At 39.0% G+C, this 18,320-nt stretch overlaps 1 protein-coding gene and 1 pseudogene across 2 annotated transcripts in view; both read left to right on the top strand.

Moving 5' to 3' along the window:
- The first annotated feature begins 8,004 nt into the window (after positions 1–8,004).
- LOC120612652 (uncharacterized) lies at positions 8,005–8,123 on the top strand (annotated as a pseudogene).
- An 8,612-nt stretch (positions 8,124–16,735) lies between these two features.
- The window catches only part of HOMER1 (homer scaffold protein 1), a 114,142-nt gene continuing 112,557 nt past the window's right edge, over positions 16,736–18,320 (top strand). The window contains exon 1 of one of the 2 annotated variants that reach the window (XM_039874901.1): positions 16,736–18,109. In XM_039874901.1, coding sequence (XP_039730835.1) covers positions 18,105–18,109 — 5 coding nt within the window. In that variant the 5' untranslated portion in view covers positions 16,736–18,104. The remainder of the gene's footprint in view (positions 18,110–18,320) is intronic. The other variant, XM_039874902.1, reaches the window with a different exon arrangement.

Here is an 18,320-nt window from a genome sequence, read left to right as displayed (position 1 = left end):
TTAATTTCTTTAATAGGTCACTCTGAATGTAATCTGAATAAACAGAATAAACATCGTTACATTTAAACTTTCAATTTTTCAATATTGACTTACAACTGCAATATTTTTTCAATATCACAGTTGCAAGTCAAGAAATAAACATGTATATACATCATTCATGGCAATGAATAAAATTCATTTACATACATAACTACCATCACACTCAGAAGTAGGGGCTGTACTGCTTAATGAGCAACTTTGTTTTTTTAGCTATAAAGTAAAATAATAGGACAAACATGTTTTTCCTCCTTTGTGAATGACTTGTTATGAATAATATCAAACTATTTTCCTTAAATTTAAAAGAGAGGCATATTTTAACATATTTTACTTTCATTTGGTACCTATTCATGACCTCATAGGGGTTAGTAAATATTTATATAAATAGAATTACAGAACTAGAAGACAGTAACAGTTTTATAATCCAACATAGCATTTACAGATAAATAAACAGGCTCCCACAGATTAAGTCACCTGCCTGCGATCAAATAGTTGGTTGTGGCAGAACTAGCCCAGAACAAAGATTGTCTACATCCTAACTAGTCATCCATATTTCTAGAAATGCCTGCTTGATTTAGATCCAAGTAAATGGCATAGGGATTAAGGGCAAATGTTTGGAATGAAGCAAATTTGCTTGTTTGGCAAATGACAAATTCCTGCTGAGCTTCCATTTCCTCCTCTATAAAGCTGGGGTGAATATAGAATACACATCCTATTAGAATTGTTATGGATTGACTGAAAAAAACATATATAAAATGTTGAGCACAACACTTGGCATGTAGTATATATGCCCAATAAATAAAAGCTACTCTATAGTAGTTATAAATTTTTTCTAATTTTTAAAACAATCAACAGATAATTTAGTCATAGATGATGGTCAATGAGAATTTAACAAGCATTATGCAGAGAACTTTAAACCAAGAAAAGAACATTTAAATCAGTCAGAAGAGGTAGAGTAGAGAATAAGGGAAACTACATAATGGGAGTGGAAAGGAGTGCAACAGTCCAAACAGAGTAAATGGATTGTTTTTATTATTTTTCCTCCATCTTTACTAAGAAAACATTGCCAAGAATCCCACTTTTAAATTATTATTTTTTTAATTAATAGATTTTTTTTTTAGTAGTTTTAGGTTTACATAAAAATTAATTATCGATTCATAGAGAATAACACCATTGGACCCTTGAAATTTTAAAACACTTGATAAACATAAAGCACTATGCAGATAGAAGGTGCTATTGTTCTTATGAATAAATAATGAGAAATGCCCAGGATCTAGTTAACACCCCAGGAAGAGATAAATCAACATAACTTGATCAAATTAGGTTTTTAAAGAACTTCACAGGTAAAATTATGCAATTGCTAGCAAAGTTGTGTACCCTGTTATGGCAAAATTTCCAGGAAAGTGGTGGATTGCCTATCTGAATTCTGTCTAAAAGAAAAATTGCAGGCACAACTGTGGAAGCTTACAGATAGTATCACACTATACTGGATAAACTAGTTGAATCTGTAATTAAAGGGTAGTACACCGAAAAATGTATAAACAACCTACTGGGGAAAAGGTCCCATAGCTTATATGGGAAATTCATATAGAAATATTACAAGGGCTTTCGAGAAATAATGACTATTATACCAAAGAGAAAACTAGTGAATAAAATTTATAAATGTAAGATGTTCTCAAGATAGTTACATGCAAAGACATTTCTTACTATTAAGAAATTTTTATTGGCTCATCGTTGGATTGGCAGTATTTTTTTAAAAAAATAAGGATAGGAAGTTGACTTAAAGTGAAGAAATAGAGTTTATGAATCAATAAACATGTCTTAATTTGGAGAAGCATAAACAGAAGTATTTCAGGGATCCCTGTCTGCCAGGACAAATAGATTTAAAATTTGCGTAAATAATCTGGAAGACAGATTAGGAGGTTTACAGACAATACTGAGTTCTTCCTAGAAGAAAATGCCAACAATAGCAATGAAGGAAATGAGAAAAAAAAATCTAAAAGTTTGAGTTAAGTAGGCAGAAAGGTAGCAGCTCTCATTCTTTCACATTTAATGCCCAGGAGCATTTACCCCATTTTTAAGTGAGGGAATCACAAAGAGGTGCTGTTAGTTAAGGGAGTGTCATGGACAAGAAGACAACTCCACGTAGCTGAAGCCTCAGTGCTTATTTTAAAATAGGCACTGGGTGAAGGATAGAAGTGGCCCACCTGTAGGATGGGTCCAAACTGTAGGATGTTCTGTCATTCCAGAGATGTCTTCCTATAGTAGTGGGATGGGCAGAAGAACTTTGACAAGAGGATTTCTCCTTAAGAAAAAATGTTTTATTTAGCTAAAAATTGTAATTAAGTACCCTATACTTTTAAGGGCACAGTTAACTCATACAGAAAATTTGAGGCCAACTCGATATCTATAAAGGCCTTTCAAGGGTGACATGAGCCTTTGTGCAAGGAAAGGTCAGGAGTTTACTCTAGCACCTATGCAATAAATCCAAAGTCAATGATAATCTGCACTCTAGTTCATAGATGGAAGAGACTAAAATTTTGTAGTTCAGAAAGATTCAGAGATCACTGTGCATGAAGTGGGAAAAAAAAATGTTGTAATTGTGTGCTAAGGTCTCTGTTTTTGCTTTCTTTTTACACTTGGTAAGAGCACAGAGTCGGGATGCTATGCCTCTGTGTAAAATTCCAAAGATTTGGATGATTAAAAGGAAAAGGATTCATTTTGGAAACAACTTTAAAGTCAGTTTCCTTAATTCTTACATAGTCTAATGTTTCTTTTCCATTTATATAGTTCCTCTTAAACTTCTAATTATAAAAGGAATAGAAAGAATACAATTAATTTTCACATTGGTAAAAGAAACACAAAACTGACCATTGCTTTTCATATATAAAGAGCGCATTTACTAAGCATTCTCAATGTACGAGTATTTTGGGCCTCATTTAATTATTACGGCAAGCCCTTCAGGTACTATTACTATTTACATTTTAGAGACTGGGAAACAGAGACTCAGAGATATTAAATAATGTATCCAGTGCTACTTAGTTGGGCAAGAGGACTCAAACTCAAAATCTGTCTGATTCCAAAGTCCATGTTCTTAATATCCATATATATAAGGCCTTATTGACATTATTAAAGTTCATCTTTGTAATTTATATTATATTATTATTATATATAATATCATGATATATTAAATTATATTAATGTAATAAAAGTAAGTTTTATTAAAATACTTTCTCATCTTTAATCTTAATCATCTTTAATCTCTACTTTTTATTAAAAATAAAATCTTTTTATTCTACATGCAGCTTATCTTGTTCATAGAACATCACCATTATAGATTATAAAAACTATTTTTCAACAGGGATATGTTGCTGAATGTCATGACTATTCATGTGCTGGTTCTAGGGCTTTCAAATTTGTTTTGTGGTGCCCACTCTGTTGCATTTCTGAGTAGGTTGTAAATCTTGTTAAAACCAATGAAAATATAATTTCGGAATGTTTCAGAAGCAATCTCTCATGTCACTGAAGTCTCCAAGGTTTTATGTCTCTACTTTCTTTTTTATATAGTGCAAAAAAGATTCAGATAAAAATAATTTTATCTTTTACTATAACATTTTTTTAATTACAAAAAGTAATACATGATGACTGGACAAAATTTAGAATATGTATAAAGGTATAGAGAAAAAAGGACCCCAAATTCCATTATCCACAGATAAAATATGATGAACATTCTAATATATTTCTTTTTTTAAAATATATATGAGATTAAAATATTAACTAGCTTATTTTGGAGGTGGCTGAAGAATTTTAAGTGATTTAAAAGTATACATATATATGCATATACATTTTAAATATATATCTATTATATATATATATGCATATATTCATCTAAGATAGTCATTGAAGTTTTCAAATACTTTCTCTAAAGTTATTCCATTTCTCTATATGGAGACTGTGAGATGTTACGATTATAAGCAAAAAATTGGCCAATTTGTCTTGTTGGTAATTAAAAAAATAATAAATTAATGTGATTTGTATACAATAGGAAATTTGAATTTTTACTTGTTTATTTTTTCTGTTTACAAAAATAATATGTGGTCACTGTAAACAAATCAAATAACACATATAAGTATTAAAAACAGCTAACATTTGTTGAGTGCTCTCTGTGCGCCAGGCACTGTTCTAAGGGTTTCTTTTATATTAACTTTTCAGTCCTCACAGAACTCTATGAAGTAGGGACTATAATTTATTATTTTCATTTAACAAATGAGAAAACTTAGGCATAAAGACGCTAAGTAATTTGAAGTCCTGACTTACCGAGACAACAGTCATGCCAAACAAACATGGTTTTTATTTGTTCATTGAGTTGTTTGTTTTAATGGGAAAAGAAAGATGAATTAGGGCCTTACCATAGACATATTGTATCTTCATTTCAGGGGAGGAAATGATAAGTCCACATGATGTTCTTGTTCATGAAGAAGGTACATGGGGAGTGAAGGCATACCTAGGAGGATCTGGAGCCCGCTGAATCCATGGACTAGCTGGACAAGTTAACGGATCATTATCAAGGACATGTAGCTTACTAAATGACAGAGATGAGATCCAAACCCAGGCAGGATGTCCCCAGAACCCATACTTAACCACTCCCTAAATTACCTCTATAAGGTATAAAGAAGAAAGGCATCAAGAAGAAAGCCAAAAGTCCTCTGATTCCATGACTCAGGGACAACAACTGCCATCATTTTGGTAAACATGTTTCTAAACTCTTTTTGGTGCAAAGCTTAACTGCAGCTGACCTAAGTATTAGCAGAATGTCCTCTGATCCTCTTGGAACATGAAACCATGGGAAGCTTGTAAGGAGCTACCTCAAGGCCATTTCTCACTGTTTCCATATCTTTCCGGGAGGCTATCATAAGACATTTTCTCATCATCTCCTAGGTTCTGAGTTGATATGAGGTTTTCTGCCTTCCCCTCTGTATGCAATTATGATGCTAACTACCTGGAAATAAGTCAGATTTCACAGGTTAAGGGCGTAGTCCTCCACAAGACTGCCTTAACTTCGGACAGCAGCCACTAGCTCAGGGTTTCCCAGGACACTCACAGTTCTGACCAACTAGCTACGAATTCAGGAGTTCCCACTATCCCCTAAAGTTGGATAATTTGCTAGAAAAACTCACAGAATTCAGGAAAGCATTATACTTATGATTATAGTTTTATTATAAAAAATACAAATCAGGGCTAACCATCAGAAGAGACACATAGGGCAAGCTTTGGGAGGCCCCATGTCCTTAAGGGTCAGGAGGGTCCCATATCCTTCTCAGGTGAAGCTTTCTCAGGACATGTCACCCCCTTACACATTGATGTAAGATTACCAACCAGGGAAGCCCACATGAGCCTCTATTTTTAGTGTTTATTGAGGTTTCTTTATGGCTGCATGATTGATTGAATTGATGCAGGACAGGGCAAATTTCCCCAAGTGGTGGGGAGACCAAGCCCTATACCGAGAGAAGAAGAGGGTCCCTTCATGGAGAGTGTGGAAGAAATTCAACACACACCCCAAAGTTAGAGTCAAAAGTTTATTAGAAAAGGGTTAACACTCCACAGACAGAATGTGGTCTCCTCTCAGAGGCGGAGGGAGAGTGAGAGGGACAGTGTTAAAGCACTGAGTGTTTGGGGAATCCAGTTTATATGTTATTCTTTAGTTCCTATGAGTTATAGTTTAAAAGACTTTATTAACCCATTTCTTTTTATATGAATATACAGTGAGGAAGGGGAAGAGGAAGAGTGTGTTGCCTGAAAGTCCTGTTGGCAGCTCCTCAGCTTTAATCCATAGGTCTCCACGGTTTTAGCTACGGGGAATGAATGATTTTATTTGTGTAGGGCAGACACTTAAAGACTTGTTCCTGTTTTCATTTCCACAGGTGTGGGGAAATGGATTATTAGCAATTTCAGCAGAAATCTTCCTTTGTTCTGAAAGTGTCTTCCTGGCTTGGCTGCAGGGCTGATCAGCATATTGCAGTCTCTGAATGTAGCTTGATTAACATTTTAATTCTCTTGCCTCTTCCCTACATTAGAATCATTGGCCAACCCTCTTTTTTCCCCAGAGGTTGGGCTGATACTGCCTGACCGAAAGCCCCAAACCTCTAATCAAATGCTTAATCTATCCGCCCCACCAGCCCCCATCCTGAATTATCTCATTAACAGAAACTCAGGTCCAAGGTGCCCACCATGAATAACAAAGACACTTTTGTCCCTCGGGAAATTTCAAGGATTTAGAAATTAACTCCCTGGAACAAAGAACAAAGACCAGCCACATTCTTTACTATACCACAACCCCCACCACTTAGAATGCAACTGCAGGCTATAAGACTGCTAGCTGCAGTTTGGAATCAGCTCCTAAACAACAAGGTATCCCACTTAACTCCTGTTGCATTTGTCAACTAGCTTGTTTTGTTTCTTTGTTGTCCTGTGGGACAAAGGCCTGGGGGAGCTGGCACCTTTGCTATTCTTGCTTTTGCTATCTATGTAAGTAATAAGCTGTCTGAATTTTTTTTAAGCTGTCTGAATTTTTATAAAGCTTGTCATTTTACCAGCCAACTCTCTTAGCATTGTTTGACCTATCATTTAGAGAAATAAGGAAAACTCAAGAGGACAATTATGGGGGATTGAGGTGTTTAATTTGTTTTAGTCATTTTGATTTATAAGAACACTCAAATGGAGCTATTCAGTAGGTTAGATGTGAGACTGGAGCATGGAGGAAAGAGGAGGAAGTAAGTTGTGCTGTGGCAGTGACTAACATGAGAGAAGATGCTCTCCAAACAAGACAATATAGAGAAGCTAATGGTGAAGTGTTAGGTAGCTAGTCAGACATGAGTGACGGGGGAACAAAGGAATAGGGGCCCAAAGAACACCCCAATGGTAGTAGAATTCTAGGTACACACATGTGCACTAGGCAGAGTTATATAGCAGCCAGGAGTCAATCAAAATAACTTCACTTGCCAATCATCTAGGAATGCCTTGGAAACCACCCATTATGGCCCAAATATAAGGCCGACATTCTCACTTCTGGGCCCTTTTGCCCTTCTGGGCTCCCCTCCTTTTGCCCTTCTGCCCCCTCCCATTTTGTCCTTCTGGACTCCCCTTCTTTTTTGCCTCTTTTTGCCTTTCTGGATTCTCTCTCTTTTTGATGGTCTTTTGTGGCCTTTTTGCCCTTTTCTGGCCATTTCGGCTCCTTTGTGTTGGTTACAGCACTGGGACCATGTGCCTCCTTGGGACACTCTTTGTCTTTCTAAAATATATTTTTAATAAATTATTAAATCTCAATGACCTGCGATTCTTCAATGCCGTCATTTGAGGAAGAACCGAAGAAAAATACCAACCACACGTCTGTCTGCGCCATCATTGTCCCTCTCCCTCCTCGCTACCATTGGGGCTACACTGAACTCCTATCACAGCCCCAACAGTGACAGAAGGACTGCTTTGATGTGAGCTCAGACTTGGGTAGTCATAAAATATCTGAATAAAAAAAAAATGGCTTTAGGGTCTTAAATATCCAACCTCTTACCTGATACAAGTATCTTTTTAACACCATCCCAAGAATTGGTCATACAGTTGGTTTCTGGTTCAGTGGACATAGCAAGGAAGACCTAGGCCAATGATTGTCAGGGCAAGCAATTCTGATATAGATCTGATTGTTTTTGTATTCTTTCTCATATTGAGCTAAAACCTATCTTTTAATGATTTTTACCATTGCATTTGTATTACCTCATAGAACACATATTCACATAGCTATTAACCATTGTTTGTTATAGATGTGCTATGAAGTCAGCCATCATGTCTCCTCTTGGTTTTTGTCATCAGCTAATTAAACATCTGCCTTAACCCATCCCACCCAGAGCCTTGTCTTGGTTCTCACCATCTTGGTTATTTTGGTATCTCATCGGCATCGACTTTAAAATAGAATGTACAGTCTACAGCCATGCCACCCTGAACAAGCCCAATCTCATCTGATCTCAGAAGCTAAACAGAGTCGGGCCTGGTTAGCACTTAGATGGGAGACCACCTAGGAAGACCAGGTGCTATAGGTGTAAAAAATAAAAAAATAAAAAAATAAGGGACTGTAAGACTATAAGATCCTTGCAATCTGTGAGGTCAACCAAGGGTTGCCTCGCTTAAAAACAAACAAACAAACAAACAAACAAACAACATAGAATGTCCAGATGTAGTTGCATCAGTGGAGAGTACAGTGAAATTAATATTTCCAATAAAATACCTATTTTGATTTCTTCGCCTTTTGTAAATGTTTTTTAAACATACACAATCTTCTTTAAAAAAGAATATGAGGAAGATAGGAAAATGAAATGTATATTAATGTCTTATTCTGTCCTCCAATTAAGTTTTAAATATAGTTGTGTTTTAAATATTATTTTAAAATAATTTGGTTTGGTTTTATATTATAAAAATAATACGTTTAAGGTAAAAAAATTTTTTTTAAATATAAATGGTATAAGGGAAAAGTAAAAAAAAATCTCTCAAATTTACAAACCCACTCCTTAAAGGTAACTACAATTTACTGTTTTCATCCAGAATTTTTTTTCTATATTAGGCATCTTTCCACATCAGCAATATGAATCTACCTTATTCATTTTAATAGCTGCATAGTATTTTATTCTATTGAGACAGGACATCACTTGTAAAATTCTTAATCTTTTAGCAGAAAATGAAATGAGACATCTCTTGCACAGTTAATCTTTTTAGTAAACCTAGTTTTCTTCCCTCCTTTCTTTGGAAAAAAGGCCCTCTCCCTCAAATCCTGATAATTGCCCGACACTGGTGACTCAGATCCTCTGGCTATTGATAAGGGTCATCAGCCCATTGTTAAAGAGAAATGATGTTAAACCAGGCAGGGCTTAGAGTCTGAGAGGGAAGGGGATTTTAGGCCAAAGGTCTTTTTTTTACTCTTTAAGAAATATATTAACTGAGCCTGTTTCCCTTTACTCACTTAATAGGCAAATCAATAATAAGTTTGTATCTTCTTTTTCCTTGTCTAGGGACTGAGGTGGCACTTCAGCAGGAAACCCAAAACCCCACCCCGACTGAGGCAGAAAGAGAAAGAGCTCCATGAAACCCCTATAGGCAGGAACAACAACCCTTCTCAGCAGGAATCAGATACGGAAGAAGAGACCTCCCAACCCTCAACATCCATATTAATGATAAGGGGGTTCATGACTCTTAGAAAAGAGTTAGGCAAAAAAGTTAGGGGGTTTCGGGTCTGCCTGCAAAGACACTGAGGTCATCCTATCCTAGAAGGGGTCCACCCTAATCCGCCCACAATTAAGTAAGCCAGAAAGTATTTTTTTTAACTCACAAAGAAACCAGTAGGCAGAGAATTAGGTACCAGTTTAAGCCAGTCACTCGCACCTGCTCAATGAAGAGCTCAAAGACCTTCAACTCACCTGAGCCTCATTATACCATCATTATAATATGATGCATATGCCCAGAAGTTCATTAATATCATTATAACAGACTGAATTCTGGGAACAAACATGTGCAGAAAGCAAAATGATGAATCACTGAGCCCTGTCAATCTTAGTTGTCAATCAGAGAAGCCCACTCTAAGTAATCACCCACAGCAAAAAGGGATAAAAACCCTGAAGGCTTTGTTACCAGGCCTTTTGAGCCATGCTTCTCTTGCCCAGGCCCTTTTCTACTTCTAGAAGTGTACTTTCCCTTCTAATAAAACTTTTCTACTGTATTTCGGTGTCTTGCTCAATTCTTTGTTCGAGACTTCAAGAACCTGGACAATGCTCTGAGAGAGGATCCCCACTCTCCGGTAATAATATAATTATATCCCATTTATTTTCCTGTCCACTGTTGATGGATATGGAGGTTGTTTCCTTTTTCTATTTTATAGCAATACAAAAAATGTTTTTATATGTTTCTTTGAACACTTGAAAAAGCATATCTGTAGAACAAATTCTTTAAAGTAGAACCACTGCGTCAAATTTTTGTATGTCTTCAAAGATAGACCAATTTACACATCTACCAGTGTGTGGTTGTGCTTGTTTTTCCATATGCCAAACTTTCAAATACAGACACGCCTTGGAGATATTGCGGGTTTACCTGCAGGCCACTACAATAAAGAGAGTATTGCAATTAAGCAAGTTACAATCCTCTTGCTGGTGAAGGGTCTTGGCTTCAATTTGTATGAAATGCCGTAATGTGAAGCACAATGAAGTGAAGTGCCTGTAATTGCTACTCTGATAAATGGAATGTGTTTGGGCTGGATATTTTGTGTTTGCCCCTCCAGACCCACCCTGCACCTTTCTTTTCCTTGCTCTTTGCCTCAATCTGTATGGATTGAGAATCTGTAAGCTAGAGAACACGGTAGCCCACATCACTGGGCTACCGTGTTCTCTAGCTTCCTGTATGTCAGATTTAGGAAGAGTACCAGCAGGAGGTGGGGATAGGGGTGGAGTGGGGTGGAAAGTGAAATTGAGGTGTTTCTTTCCTGGGCTCCCTCCTCGTGGGGTCTCTGGGCTGGCTGTGACCTTTAAGCAAAGGACCTAGCTCCTTTCCATACTTTCTTCTCTGTCTCCAGGTTCTAGCTACTGGTCCCTCCTCCTATCCTTTCAGTCACAGAGGGACAATTTGCCCTGCTAAACCAGATATTTTCCTCTCACTTATGGTTTTCCTATGCTCTGCCCCACCTTTGTAAAGAATAGTATCATTATGAAGTCCTAGAAGGATCTAATCTGAATGTTTTGTCTGTTTCCTGCCAGTTCCTATTCCTGGGAGCTCAGCTTGAGAGATTCTCCAGCCCTCCCAGTGATTCTGTGAGGTGTATATACCACTCTACTAAATCCCTTTGTTATATATAGTTAGAGCAAGTTCTGTGGTCCACTTCAGCTAACTGGTAAAGAATCCTCACTAATCAAATAATCAAATAATTTCTACCTAAGCATAACAAAAAGTCCAGCAATTCACTCAATAAATATTTGAGGACTCAGTATATGCTAAACATTGTCTTGCTCTAGTAGATGGGAAAGTGAACAAGATAGACAAAGTTCCTCTTCATGGGGCTTATATTCTATAAGCAATTTAATAAATATATGATATTCTGGATAGTGTTAAATATACTCTGAAAAAAAAAATAAAGCAAATTAGGTGGAGAGTAAGTGGCTATGAATATCCAGATATTTTATAAAGAACGTTCAGGAATTCTCTCGAGATGCATTTTGAGCATAGAACTGAATAATAAGGAGGAATGTGACGATATTGGACATATGTGTTCCAGGTGGCAAAGCCCTGCATTTGGAACAGTCTCGTCATATTTGAAGAGCAGCAGGAATACCAGAGTGGCTTTGGGCCATGTGGCAGATAAGTGATTTGCTCACCCCATAGCCATTGCCTCTTCTGTGCTGAGAGAGCTCTAATTTTGTTCAGACACAAGGTGCAGACTCAAGGGATGAACCACCATTTGTCTAAGCGAATAAAAATGCTGTTCCAAACTGTCAGTGATTGATTTAGAGACAGGTATATAACACAGTTCTGGCCAATGAGACATGAGAGGCAATTTTCTAGGGGCCTCTTGAAAGTTTTTCTCCCTGGAAGAAACAAGCATAAAGAAGAAAATTCCCCAGTCTTTTTCCCTCCTTTTCTGCTTTGGATACTCTAAGAATATGATGCCTGGAAATGCAATAGTCTTTTAACAACCGTGAGACAACAAGCCAGGTTAAAAAGCAACACATGAAGATGGTAAAGTGAAAGGCTGGAAAGAGCCTGGACTCTAAGGACACCTTGGACCTTCCAAACCAACTACAGGACCACCTACCTTCAGATTTCTTGTTAAGTAAATAAACAAATAAAAATAAAAAATCTAATAGCTCAAGTCACCATTAGGTGGGGTTTCTGTTCCTTGCAGTTGATATACCAACTCACTAGCAATCAGGGGTTGGGAGAATGGTAATCAAGGTAAGAAAGGTGGGCAGGGGCCAATCATGCAGTGCCTCTTAAACCAAGGCATTCTAAGAGTAAGGCATTTTAGCAGATGATCCAGTTAATACAAGTATATAATACAGATTTATCTATATATGTACTTATTATGTACATAAAATATAATTCATTATTAAAATAATAGGATAGATATTGACTAAAGATATATTTACCATTGCTATTTTAATTTTTAGAGAAATTACTATGTAGAACCAGATTAATAGAAATAAAAAGCCTCATGAATAATTCATAAAATAATCTTGGCTGAAACTCCCAAATGGTAGTAATCTTTATTTATTCTGACCTCTTGTTTGAGAGACTCTTTTAACACAGTTTCTAGGTATTGTGTCTGCCCACTTTAGCCATGTCAGAGTCTTTACCAATTATGTTCTGCTTCAGAGGGTTTCCAATTGCCATCTTCAACCACTATGTCTCTTTGAAATAGCCCTCCCCTGCCCCAGGCTTGTCTCTTTGACTTTCATAAGCATGGCTTTCCTAAATGCCTTGGGTGTTGTTTTTCTCTTAGCTAGCACCACAAGAATCACAAAATAAGGTAGCTTATTTTAAATATTTTCCTCATGGTTGTCCTGTTCCTCCATTCAGGAAAAAGATTATTGGTTACCATGGCAATGGGCTTCCACAGCATTCCATTCGAAGTAACTGCACAGGTATAGCACAAGCTTTACTCCACATTCTTTACAGTGGCTGTTTGCAGATCTGCATATTTTTCCAGCCTGTTCTCTGTAAACACAGTTTAAAACAACCAACCAACCTGTAGTTATGCCAGATAAGTTTTTCAAAGGCACCATATCCCCATTAATTATGAATATTTAAAAAAATTTACATATGTAGTTGTACAATGATTTTCTCACAGTACCAACTGAAAACTTGGTATTTTCTTTCATAAGTCTGGGATTATATTTGTATCTCTTTAATAACCATGTTTAGAAAACAAATAATGAATTCATAGTAAAAATCAGAACAAGAGACGGTTGAGATTATTTCCTACACACTCTGTTATCATCTTTCCTGATAATAATTCTCTAACTTCTCTCTCTCCACCACTTCAAAAACCTCTGATAAAACAGTGCAGACACTCAGAAGAGTAAAAATTGTCCTCAAGTCATTACCTTGGAGATGCCATACACATTCCCACCTTTGAGACTATTAACTACTGTTCCTGTTCAGAACATTGCTGATTATGATAAAAAATGGTTTTGGACAGGCCAAACACGTTTTACTGGATCCCAATATCTGCTATATTGTGGAGGAGGTGGGATGACTTTGGAGAATTAACCAGAAAAGTTATGTTTCCCTACTATCATTCTTTTTTTTAAAATCATTACTTTTAGTCTTTGCTGGTTATTTAATTTCTTTATATCTAGAAATCTTGAGATTTCTATTATATGTAGATATATATTTATTTTTACCTATGCCCTTATCTGAAGTTATAGTGGTACTTTGGTCACTAAAAAGGAAACTTGAAAGGGGATTGCTATTATCTAACATTAGTTGATTAAAAATAAAATCTGGCTTTAATCCTTTGTCCTGCAAAGTTTTTCTATCTCCTAGATGTCTTTTCATTGAAAAAGACATATGACCAATCTGTGAACACCCATTTCCTATTAAGGGCATGGAAGTAAACTCTGTAACTAAAACAGATGCCTTCAGCCCACAGATTCTAAAATCAGAGGGTATTCATAAACCTCTCCACAAATTTTGAGCTCAGTGGGAAGCAGGAACTGTTAAAAATTTGAAACTCTACTAAACTTTTTGCTTCTTCCGGTAAAAGAAAATATGTTACTTTCTAGGAAGCTCATTACTTTAAAAAACTTACAAAGCAATCAGGGTTAGAAATTCATGGCTAGCATTTTGGGTTACATCAGCTCAGTGTTAGAAGAAAAGATATTTACTTTTTGATGGAAAGCCATAGAATGGTTCTCTGAATCCTCTCAAAACTGTGTTAGAATTGTTTCAAGTGAGGAGAAAAAGGCATTTACTTTACTATTTTTTTCTGAGCAGATATTCCATGAAATACAAAATGTCTTACTTTTTCCTTCCGGTACTTGAACGTATGTATTCCCTGATATACCAAACCTACATAAACTAGAAATAAAAATTGACCAATTATTGGCAGAATTTTCTAGATTAAAAGTAGAAGCTGGAGGTAAATAATCATATGAACTTTGAATAATTATATCACAACGCACTATGAATTTATATAGGAAAAAGTTCTAAATTTTCAGTTGACAGAAGAGAAGTTTTGAAGGGATTATGCAGCTTCGAAAAGCAGAAACTCTTAAGGAACGGTCAGCATTCTAAAACCAGGGGAGGCAGCTGATACGCTGTTTTGACAGTTGGGTAAAGACGGGAATAAGATTGAAAACCAGAAGTCATGATAAAAGGGTAGAATGAAGTGTTCGATAATGATAAAATGAGAGCTTTACTTAATATAGACAGAAAGAGCAGGAAAGAGAAAAAGCAATTTATTTCAGATAGGAAATAATTTGTAGAGAAATTTTAGTAGAGTAATAATTTGTATTTTAATTTGCAAGGGCCAAGGGATGATATTATTTGAAGAGTGTCAGTTTTATTGTTTTAATATTTTACATGTAAGAAGCTCTATTTGAAATATAAATTAGTACAAGTTCCTAGTGATGTGATAATATATATTAAGCAAATTGTCAAGCAGGAGTCCGCTTTTTATTAACCTTTGCTATAACCCTAAAAAAATTCTTTCAGTATTTCAAATTATAAGCAATATCATGATTTTATGTGAAGATAATCAGAAAGCCCAATTTAGGTACAAATTGGTCCTAACTATTTTGGCTGGTGTCCTTTAATCTTGGAGTTCTAACTTGATCAAGAAAATGTAATTGCACAAAGCTGTAAGACCAATATTCTTTCATGAGGAATCATGTTAGTAGCTTAACATTAAAAACATTTTTAAAAAGCCAAACATGGCATAAATTCTGTAGAATTTTAGCTTTTATGTAAACTGCATTTATATCTATTCATAGTTCTAACAATCACTTTTATCGGTTGCTAATCCTATGTCCTGGATTTTCCAGGTCACTTCAGATTTCAAATATTTTGTCTATTGTCACACGATGTGTCTGGATTTTGGTTTGGAAAACGTGGTCACTGATTTTATAGACTAATTCTGAAATAGCAATGGCCTTTGGCATTATGCAGTAATCCTATTTCTCGATCATGACTATCAAATTAAATAAAATCGAAGTTATTTAAGTCAACCTAACAACGAACTATCACAATAATGACATTTTAAAACTTCGTAATTTGCAACTTGAAAAGCAGTCATAACATGATTTATTATACACACAGAGCTAGTAAAGCTATAAATGGTTATTCACTCTTGCCATATAGGAAATGAGAAAACAACATACTTCAGAAGTATTGTAATTACACATTATGTGGCCCAAACTAGGGAAGACAACTAATCCAAATGTGTTTGTGTTAATATTTCTAAAAAGAATTTGGTAGTCTTTATTTTTAATTTCCAGATACAGGAACTCATATTCTTGATCAGAATTGAGAGGGTATGTTGGCATCTATGACGATAATGAAAAGTGAACTTTCTAAGTTAAAATTGACTCATTATCCTATGCCAAAACATTGCTGTTTTGCAAATGAAAACATTTCGATTATTTGATGGCTTTCTCCCCCCTCCTACTTTAATTACTACCCTTTGTAACGTTATCACATTTATGGTTCCACCCTCTATTCTTTCGTGATTTAGGTAGCCACTTGGGGGGTGTTAAAATCTTCTATGTCCAGAATGGCATTTAATAACTTTTTCGACAATTAAGGTGAGTTTTCCCAAGTCTTGTTGGAAATATATGTACCACTAGTGATCAGGCTTTCCTCTTCCATTTCCGTGCTAGTTGGGACTTGAGAAGCCCGGGGATGCTGCTGCAACAGAGGTGGGAGTGGGAGATAGGATATCACCCGCTTGACACTTCGGTACTGTTGCTATGAATGATTCACTCGTGTTTGGCACATTTGTTGCAAGGAAATCTCTACCGCTTCCTTCTTCAAGATCCTTTCGGGCTGTCTCCCGTGCTTTGGCCTTTAAGCAGAAACGAGAGCAGGTGGGCACAGAGGAGCTCGCCGAGTCCTCCACCCCCTGCTCCTTCCCTAATTTAGCAGTACTTCCGGCCGCGTGACATCATCCCCCGCACCCCGGTGACGTGAGCGGCGGGTGACGTGTGTGCGGAGAAGAGCGCGCTGACGTTGCTATTTAAAGGTCCTCCTGCGGGGAGGATGGAGACACAGCGCGAGCAGCTGATGTGGGGTGCGGAGGAGGCTGTGGCGGCCGGGAGCGGAGCCAGCAGCCAGCGGAGGAGCAGAGCGCACGGTCGGCTCGCCGCCGGCCACTAGGGGAGGGGGGAAGGAAGGACGGACGGACTGACGGACCTACCGGCCGGGCTAGCTCCTCACACCGGCCGCCTGGGCTCCTGACCACCAGCCTCCCCGCCGTCCTCGCGGCTGCCGCCGCCTCTCGCTGCACACAGGGCTCCGTCGGGGCCTCGGGACTGGTCAGCACCCCGGCGCCCGGCCGCAGCTGGGCGGCAGCGGCTGCCTCCTGCCCCCTCCCGCCAGCAGGGGGAGGGACTGCTCTCGCCCCCCGTTTTCTCCGCCCCGTCCCCCAACCCCACCCCCTACCCCCCCGTAGCCAGCTCTGCCACCGCGCTCGGCTCACGCGGGCGGCGCTGACCCGGGAAGCGGCGCCCTCAGCTCTGCGAGCGGCCGCTGGGAGCGGAGGCAGCAGCGGGCTTCGGGGCCGCCCGGGTCGGTGCTGCTCTGCTGACCGGGAGCTGGAGACCGGCGGAGGCGGGCGGTGATGGAAGTGTGAGGAGGCGGAGACGGGGCCCGGGGACTGTGAGGCGGCGCGTGGCGGCGGCGCGGAGCGTGAGAGGCGAGGAGCAGGGGTGGGGGCGCTGGAGCAGCGGCTTGAAGCCCCGCTCCCCTGCCCCCCGACGCGGAATTGGCCGCCGGCCTCGCCTCGGGTGGACGCCTGTCGACCCCTTCAGCCCGGTCCTCCACCACTCGGCCCGCCGAGGGGCTGGGGGCAGTGTGCCGGGGGCCGCGTGCGGCTTGGCTCTCTGATTCATTCATTCTCCGCGGACGGGAGCCTGAGACCTGCGGTGCTCCGAAGAGAGGAGGAAAGGGGGGGCAGCAGCGAATGAAGGGCCGGGCGCGAGCGGGGCTCCTTTGTGCTCGGCGGCGGGGGGCAGGAAGGGGCTGAGGGAGGTGGGATCGGGCCCCCTCCCCCTGCTCTCTGGCGTGCGCTGCGCCCCCAACCTGCTGCCAGCCTGGAAATGGCTCCGTTTATTCTCCTCGGGAGAATGAATCGATCCTGCCCTGTCTTCTCTTCCTCTTCCCCGCCTCCTCTCTGCTCCGAGTCTTAGGAGGGGAGAAATTTGAAAGACAGATTCCAATGTGGAGTGCCATGCACGTCGCGAGCTGCCGGGTTTGCACTTCGGGGAGATTTTTCTATGTAGCTTTTTCTAATGTGAGCGCCGGGAAGCAGCGGCATTACTGCTTTTAGGATTTTTATTTTCTCGTAGAGATCTCTAAAGCGCACGTCGCATTGGGTTGCACGCTCCACCCCCAAGGACTTGGTGTGGTAGAGAAATTTGAACCCGCAGCCTTAGTAGCACCGAAAACACCGAGTTACCTGGCTCACCGTGAGTGTGGAGGATTTGAGCGAAATGACCACCGAACTCATTTTTTGTAGGACTCCGTGAAGCTGGATTCTGCGTTTTCCTACACTTAGACTCCTTTTGTGGAATAGAATTGACCGCTGTCTCTTCCGCGCAACATTTTAACTCTAATAAGCAAATGCCACCTTTGTTTGAACATTTTGGAATTTACGGGAGAGAAATCATTTTACCTAAGGGGACTAATTGAATTGTCAGCATTACTGAAATACCTCCAGAAAAGGACTTCGCGGGGTGGAAAAGCAACTGCGAAATAGACGGAGAAATTCCTTTGGAAGTTATTCAGTATCATAAGAGCAGAAACTTCAGAGCAAGTTTTCACTGGGCAAAATGGGGTAAGGATTTTTGTGCTTAACACAGCTTCGAGTGTGTGTGTGTGTGTGTGTGTGTGTGTGTGTGTGTGTGTGTGTGTGTGTGTGTGTGTGTGTGTTATTGAAAGGTAATGGCGATTGTGTTTTTTATGTTTTCAAACAAATTTACTACCTTGCTAAGCTGGCCGTATAGGTAGGTGTGATTAACCTTTTAACAAGTTTTTTTTTTTTTGGT

The sequence above is a fragment of the Pteropus medius genome, unplaced genomic scaffold, assembly GCF_902729225.1.
Source record: "Pteropus medius unplaced genomic scaffold, Ma_sr-lr_union100, whole genome shotgun sequence".
NCBI lineage: Eukaryota > Metazoa > Chordata > Mammalia > Chiroptera > Pteropodidae > Pteropus > Pteropus medius.
The sequence above is the reverse complement of the archived record's forward strand: the minus strand, read 5'-3'. Positions and strand labels throughout refer to the sequence as shown.